This window comes from Sinocyclocheilus anshuiensis, unplaced genomic scaffold (assembly GCF_001515605.1).
Source record: "Sinocyclocheilus anshuiensis isolate Anshui unplaced genomic scaffold, SAMN03320099.WGS_v1.1 scaffold965, whole genome shotgun sequence".
Classification (NCBI taxonomy): Eukaryota; Metazoa; Chordata; class Actinopteri; order Cypriniformes; family Cyprinidae; genus Sinocyclocheilus; species Sinocyclocheilus anshuiensis.
Genome location: NW_015557096.1, coordinates 54,916 through 62,879, shown reverse-complemented (window position 1 = coordinate 62,879; position 7,964 = coordinate 54,916). Strand labels below are relative to the sequence as shown.

The following is a 7,964-nucleotide window of genomic DNA, read 5'->3' as shown; positions in this document are numbered from 1 at the left end:
GCAGCTCTGCTTTGTTTACAGCGGTAACCAAGGAAACACTGTATCACTGCTGTTCATAAGAGCAGCTCTGCTTTGTTTACAGCGGTAACCAAGGAAACACTGTATCACTGCTGTTCATAAGAGCAGCTCTGCTTTGTTTACAGCGGTAACCAAGGAAACACTGTATCACTGCTGTTCATAAGAGCAGCTCTGCTTTGTTTACAGCGGTAACCAAGGAAACACTTTAAGCGCCACCTGCTGGCAGAGAGTGAATCTGCGTCTCGTTCAGCTCGTCTGCTCTTGCTGTTTCATGCAGATATTTATGTATAGTTTCACAAAACTGAAGTCAAACCATTCTGTTGTTGCTTCAAATTTCGAAATTATACAATCTAATCTAGATTAAAATCTGCTCATGTTGCATGTATGCAGCATCTTTGTTCAGATCATGATTAAAATGCAGTGTTTGCCTCTCATTTTAAACGGAAAGAGCACAGACAAAGCCTTTTGTTTATATGAAGAAATTTATTTTATTTGTGTTATTTATTTAATTCGGGGCTTGTTTTAAAATTTCAATTCAGTTTTGTTATTTACATTTACATTATATTTAAATTGAGTCATTTAGCAAATGCTTTTATCCAAAGTGACTAACAAATGAGGACAATAGAAGCAAAAGGAGCAGTAATATGCAAGTGCTATATTAGTATATTATTATAGTGTTATATTTCAATTTCACAAAGAAACTTGCAGCATTTTGTCCAAGCAATAATAAAAGGACACATTTAATTTATAATTTGTCTTAAATCTCATTTTGTAAAAAAAAAATCGGGAATCGAGTCGTGAGTTGAGTGAATAGTTACGTCCCTATTTACCACTGATCATAATAACACTGCATCATATCTGCTGAATGAAATCCAACACTCGTTTCTTACTGATTCCAGAAATAGCTTCTGTTTTGCAGTTTCACGTCATACTTTCTCACTAAATATGATGCATTCAGTAGCGTTTTTGCCTTTGAGAATCATTTGTGTGGTGAATTAGTCTTGCATTCTCCCTTAATCAGTGAAAAAACACTACAAACACATGATTCCTGTCTAAATCTGAGTCAGATTACAACTATCTGATCAATTCTCGGCCCGTTTTCACGTGTTTGACTTTATTTTATTTCTAATCCTGATTTCATTGTTAGAATTATGGAAAATGCAAACATGAGCAGATGTTTCCTGGCTTTACTGCATCCAAACAGACAGAAAATAACAGATTTTGTGAAAAATGCTTATTTTGTGAAGTTCTTTGGCATTAAATGGAGTATTTGAACATATTTTCCCACTCCTTTAAGTTAAATAATTAATTTTGGATACTTCTTTTTGCCATTACAAGTAAACTTTTGACATTTGGCTGCTTTGATAAGTGCATTAAAGCTGATACATATGTATAATGTATAAAATTTATACAGTTTTTTTTATTTTTGAACTCAGCATCATCAAATTAGGTCATATTAGGCCATTTTTGCAAATCAGCACAATTATTTCCAAGATGCAGGGCTGCTTTTGCTGGTATATTTTGTGCACATGATCTAAAATAATCTTTATAAAACGGATAGTTCCGGTCCTTGATTCTGATTGGCTGAGCCACATTCAAAGCTGTTATAAATTACAAAGTAACATACACCTTTGTTTACGTTTGTGTGTTGCTCAGCAACCACTTTGTAGCAACCACAACTGTTTCTGAGGAGCTACATTGTTTGGTGGAAGAATACTGTTTTTATTAATATCATTACACTTTATTTGCTCTGTTTTATTTTGTGAAACCTAACTACGTATATGGAATAACCGTTTTATAAAAGCAATAACCCCTGTGAAGCCGTGATCTACAGTGAATTTATAACAGCTAAGGCGGTTTTAGGCACTCATTGCTTTAAGTCACCACTTCAAATGTATTTTGTTACTGTTCCTTATAAAGTAAATTATCAAAGTTTTGTTTTTCTGCCAAAGCCAGATTTGAGCCATGTTTGGAGAGTGTTAATATTGTACACAGAGGTGAATGTAATCAATATAGAGTTACTTTATTTCTCTCTCTGCCTTGTTTCTATCAGTGTCTCCTCAGAACGTCAGATTGAGTTACGCTGCTGCTGCTCTGAAATCTGAAGGTTCGTCCACACCGTCGTCTTCCAGCAGCTCACAACAGGTGCTTATTTTTCAAGAAATTAAAGAAATTAGTACTGTTATTCATCAAGGACGCATTCAATTGATCAAAAGTGCCAGTAAAGACATTTATAATGTTGCAAAAGATTTCTATTTCAAATAAATGCTGTTCTTTTGAGCTTTCTATTCATCTGTGAATCCTGAAAATAAAATGCATCACAGTTTCCACAAAAATATTGTGCAGCACGACTGTTTTCAACATTGCTAATAATCAGAAATGTTTCTTGAGCAGCATATCAGCATATTATTATGATTTCTGAAGATCATGTGACACTGAAGACTGCAGTAATGATGCTGAAAATACAGCTGCGCATCACAGAAATACATTACAGTTTAACAGATATTCACATAGAAAACAGCTGTTTTAGATTCTAATAATATTTTACATTTTTTACTGTATTTTTGATCAAATAAATTCATCCGACCCCTAACTCTCTGTTTTTGACCCTGTGAACACCCGAGTGTTTCTTTATCAGGGAATCGAGCTCATGAACTGTCCCGATATAACCGTATTCCTGTCCTCTAACTAAAGAGCAGCTCGTTTAGCTTCCTTATTAAATTAGCTCCAGCTCTTCGGTGGCCATAAATCATCTCTCCGACGCGAACCTGATGCTGGTGCTGAAGCGGCAAATATTTTGTAGCCACCTGTAATGGATTATTGACCTTTTATAGCGTTCCAGAATCATATCCTTATAATTAGAACTGAGAAACTGTGAATCTCCGCAGGATCCGAGATGAAGATGCTGCAGCTGCTGTAGGACAGAGGTTATCGAGTGATTGCTTTTATCACGCACTCTTTAGATAATATTAAGCGCTTGAATGTTGCGTCAAACCTGTAAGACTTTCTTCTGTGCACAAGAGGAGGATCTGGTGAGGATCGAACAGAAGGTCTGGTGACTGTGTGTCTGTGTGTTTCTCATAGGCTCCTGTGAAGAGGAAGTTTGAGTTCAGTAAAGAGTGTCTGGAAGCCGCCGGTCCGCCGCCCAAAAAGCCCAGTTCATCTGGTTCTTCTGAGGCTAACTCTGCCACACCGAAGTCTAAAGCAAGAACCGGAGCAACTGCGAGGCCTGTCAGCAGCGGTAAATGAAGAGATCAATTCATATTCGCCGAACGCATTAACTCAGTGGTTCTCAGAAACTAGGAGTGTCCAGGGATTAAAATAAGTATAATTGAAATCCATTTCTGGATTGAAGAAGTTTTAAGAGCTGAATGTGCTTCTGCTCTTTTAAGCCAAATAATCTGTGTGATTTTGTATTTTTTACTCTCAGTTTTACCTGATTAAACATTTCAGAGCTTGACAAAGCTCTATTCAGAAATAGCATAAGGTTTAATTAAAGGAATAGTTACAATACACCCCGGTATGAAAATGTGCTGATAATTTACTCACCCTCAGGCCATTCGAGATCAGGATGAGTTTGTTTCTTCTTCAGATTTGGAGAAATGTAGCATTGCATCACTTGCTCTGCAGTGAATGGGTGCCGTCAGAACGAGAGCTGATAAAAACATCACAATAATCCACAGCACTCCAGTCCATCAGTTAACATCTGGAGAAGACAAAAGCTGAGACAAATCCAGCATTAAAGGGACAGTTCACCCAAAAATGAAAATGACCCCATGATTTACTCGCCCTCAAGCCATCCTAGGTGTATATGACCTATGTGTTATTTTTCAATAGTCGAAAAGAAGTCCAATAAAGCGCATCCATCCATCATAAAAAGTGCCTCACGCGGCTCCGGGGGGTTAATAAAGGCGTCCTGAAGTGAATCGATGCATTTTTATAAGACAAATATCCATATTTAAAACTCTATAAACCGTAACCTCTAGCTTCTGCTAACTGTTGTAGGAAGTATTATTATGGATTATGGACTCGTATTTGAGTTAAAAACGTCTTAATGCTGGATTTGTCTCAGCTTTTGTCTTCTCCAGATGTTCACTGATGGACTGGAGTGCTGTGGATTATTGTGATGTTTTTATCAGCTCTCGTTCTGACGGCACCCATTCACTGCAGAGACAGTGATGGAATATCTTTAGTTGTTTTAGCTTTCTAAAACTTGTTTTTATTCATTTTAATCATCTTGAGAACCACTGCTCAGAGTGTTTCCATTGTAGGTGCAACTGAATTCTTATCGCGCTTCTTAAATTTGCAGCCTCTCCAGCCCAGAGGACATCAGACAAGCGAGAGAGTCCTAAATCCAAGCCAGAGCCCAAACCTAAACCTAAAGCCAAGTCTGCAGAACCGGTGCCTTTTAACCGCATCATGGAGGGAGTGGTGTTTGTCCTGAGTGGCTTCCAGAACCCCCTTCGCGGAGAGCTGCGGGACAAAGCGCTGGCCTTGGGAGCCCGATACCGACCCGACTGGACCCCAGACTCCACACACCTCATGTAAGGAAGCGTTCAGAGCCTCACGACGTGATTCAGCATTCAGAACCGCCTCGTGTTTGTTCAGAGCTTTTGTGTCTCTCCTGCAGCTGTGCTTTCGCCAACACGCCCAAATACAGTCAGGTGAAAGCAGCCGGAGGCGTCATCGTCAGGAAGGAGTGGGTTATGGACTGCCACAAAACAAAGCGGAAGAGTTCCTTCAAACGGTGAGCATGAAGTTCTCATTTCTGTTCTGTCATTATTGGTAGCTGATGTGAGTTCAGATCATGAGAATCACGGGAATTGCATCATTCGGGTCAGTGGTGTTATAGTAAAAGAAAAAAAAAAAGTTAATTTATTGAAATAAGCTCAAATAAAATATAAGTATTAGATGAAAAGCTTTAAAAATACAAGTTTAAATACTAAAATGACTTTAAAAAGCACAATAAAATTACTGAAACCAGCTTAAATAAAATTAAAATTAAATAGAAATATAAAAAAATGACAAAAGCATTCATTACTAAATTTAGTATTACTAAATTACTCAAATTAATTTTAAGACATTCAAATAAAGCTAAATAAAAATATTAAAGAAAACAAAAACTAATAAGACTGACAAAAGCACATTATTACTAAAACTGAAATAAAAATAAATTAGTTAAATAGAAGTATGTATAAAAATAAAACTAATACAATTTAAAAAGCACAACAAAATTACTGAAACAAGCTGAAATAAAATTACAATTAAATAGAAATATAAAAAAAGACAAAAGCATTAATTACTAAATTTAGTATTACTAAATTACTAAAATTAATTTTAAGAAATTAAAATAAAGCTAAATAAAAATATTAAAGAAAACAAAAACTAATAATACTGACAAAAGCACATAATTACTAAAACTGAAATAAAAATAAAGCTAAATACAAATGTTTAATAAAAACTAATACAAATCACAAAAGCACAACAAAATTACCAAAACTGAAATAAAATAAAGCTAAATAGAAATATTAAACTAATAAAAATGACAAAAGCACAACAAAATTACTAAAACTGAAATAGAAATAAATTAAAGTTAAATAGAAATATGTATAAAAAACAAAACTAATAAAATTTAAAAAGCACAACAATATTACTGAAACAAGCTGAAATAAAATTACAATTAAATAGAAATATTTAAAAAATAAAAATGACAAGCATTAATTACTAAATTTAGTATTACTAAATTACTCAAATTAATTTTAAGAAATTAAAATAAAGCTAAATAAAAACATGAAAGAAAACAAAAACTAATAAGACTGACAAAAGCACATAATTACTAAAACTGAAATAAAAATAAAGCTAAATACAAATGTTTAAAAAACTGATACAAATGACAAAAGCACAACAAAATGACTAAAACTGAAATAAAATAAAGCTAAATAGAAATATAAAAAACTAATAAAAATTACAAATGCACAACAAAACTACTTAAAATGAAATAAAAATTGAAGCTAAACAGACATTTAAAAAAAGACAAATGCACATACAATTACTAAAACTTAAATTAAAATGAAAACTAAAAATAATTAAGTTAATTTAAAAACATAAAAGTAAAAAAGTAATTAAAAATATTAAATACTAAAAAAATTTTTGTTTAAATAATACTAAACTAACACTGATTCAGACATACAGTATTTACATGCAGTTATCATTTCTGACACGAGGTGAACTGAATGTCCAGTGCTTTTCTGACAGTCCGTGTAACTGTGAAGAAGCGTGAGGTTAAGGCTTTATACTCTATAGTTCAAGAACCTCCAGAATGGACCTCAGGGAGGCAGACCACAGAACTACACACACAGATCTGGCTCTGCACTCATCTGCTAGTCGAGTCACGCAGATGCTGATGCACTGGCTCTGATGATGTGCCTTTACAGACGTTGCCGGTCTATAATGACCCATCTGAGTGTGCAGTTCGTTTAAAGTGTGCGTGGAGCAAAAAGTGCTCAGAATAATGAATGATTGAAGTCAGTCTCTCAGTCTGAGTTTCTGGTCGCTGCACGTTAGTGGTTATCATGTTTTGGGACATTGCTGTTGTGTTGCATTGGTTCTCCAGTGTTTCTGCAGGTGGGTTTGTGTTGATTTATCTGTGAAGGTGTTTAAGATAAAGCTGAAGATGACAAACTAAACAGCCATGGCTTCATTCATTGGTTAGTCTGTGCAATACCACTAGCTCATATCAAATATTCACAGTGATTATGGGAATATAAAATTATGCAACTTCATGAATATTGCAATATTTCATTTAATGCATTTTTTTTTTTTTTTATGATAGACAAATATTCATACTGGTATTGATGGTAAATATTGCTATTAATGATTTATGTATTGTTATATTAGTGCATTTAAATTAAAACAATTAAATAGATTTTTTTTCAAAACAGTTTGAAAAACATTTGAACCAGATTTTTACTTAATTTTAAATCTCAGTATTTTAAATCTGCTTCACTGATGCATCATCTGATTTAAAAAAAAAAGGATATATGTATTTTTTATTTTTTTTTTAATGACAAAAGCACAATGAAAGGGTGTTTCCGCCACTTAATAAAAAATTAAAAAATTGCGATTTCTTTTTTTTTTTAATCTCATAGTTCTGACATTACTCGCAATTCTGATTTCTTTTCTCAGAATTGTGAGTTATAAAGTCTAATTCCGAGGGAAAAACAAGACTATTGTCTTATAATTGCGAGTTTATATTTCACAATTCTGACTTTATAACTCGCAATTGTGAGTTTATAGCATGCAATTTTGAGAAAAAAATTCAGAATTGCGAGATATAAAGGATTGTGAGTTTATATCATGCAATTCTGCATAAACAAATATTGCAGAATTTGTCAGTTGTCATCTGTTAAAGCTAAACCTTTAAAAGTGACAAAAGCACAGGAAGAAAAAACTCTAGAAATATAGAGATACCGTATGTGTTCAGTGTTCCTTTAGTGAAAAATAAGCTGTGATCATTTGAATCAGATTTTTACTGTATTTTATTTTTTACATTTCAATCTTTTGAATTTACTTTGATGCATTTTCTTATTAAAATATATGTGTCTTTAATATCAATGTGTGTGTGTGTGTGTGTGTGTGTGTGTGTGTGTTATTTTTGGTATATATTGCCTGGCCCTAGTGATTATCATAACAGTGCTGCTTGATAAAAGCCCAGTGCTGAGCGTGTTTTGTGTGTGTTTATCCGTTTAGCAGTCGTCTCGTCTCGTGTTCTTCTGTGCCGGCTCTCCATTGTGTCTGCTTCGAGTGCCCACCTCAGATTATGTATTCTGTATTTAAAAGCTGCATCTGCCATGAGTAATTAAAGAAGACACTTCCTTTGAAGATGAGGAGGGTGTATCTGTCCGCGCACACGTCTCTCAAACACACACACACACACACACACACAC

The 7,964-nt window shown here is 34.2% G+C and overlaps 1 protein-coding gene across 1 annotated transcript in view; it reads left to right on the top strand.

Moving 5' to 3' along the window:
* The window catches only part of LOC107677402 (DNA repair protein XRCC1-like), a 26,053-nt gene that overhangs the window by 7,613 nt on the left and 10,476 nt on the right, over positions 1–7,964 (top strand). The window contains exons 10-11 of the mRNA XM_016472288.1: positions 4,328–4,562; positions 4,649–4,765. Coding sequence (XP_016327774.1) covers positions 4,328–4,562; positions 4,649–4,765 — 352 coding nt within the window. The remainder of the gene's footprint in view (positions 1–4,327; positions 4,563–4,648; positions 4,766–7,964) is intronic.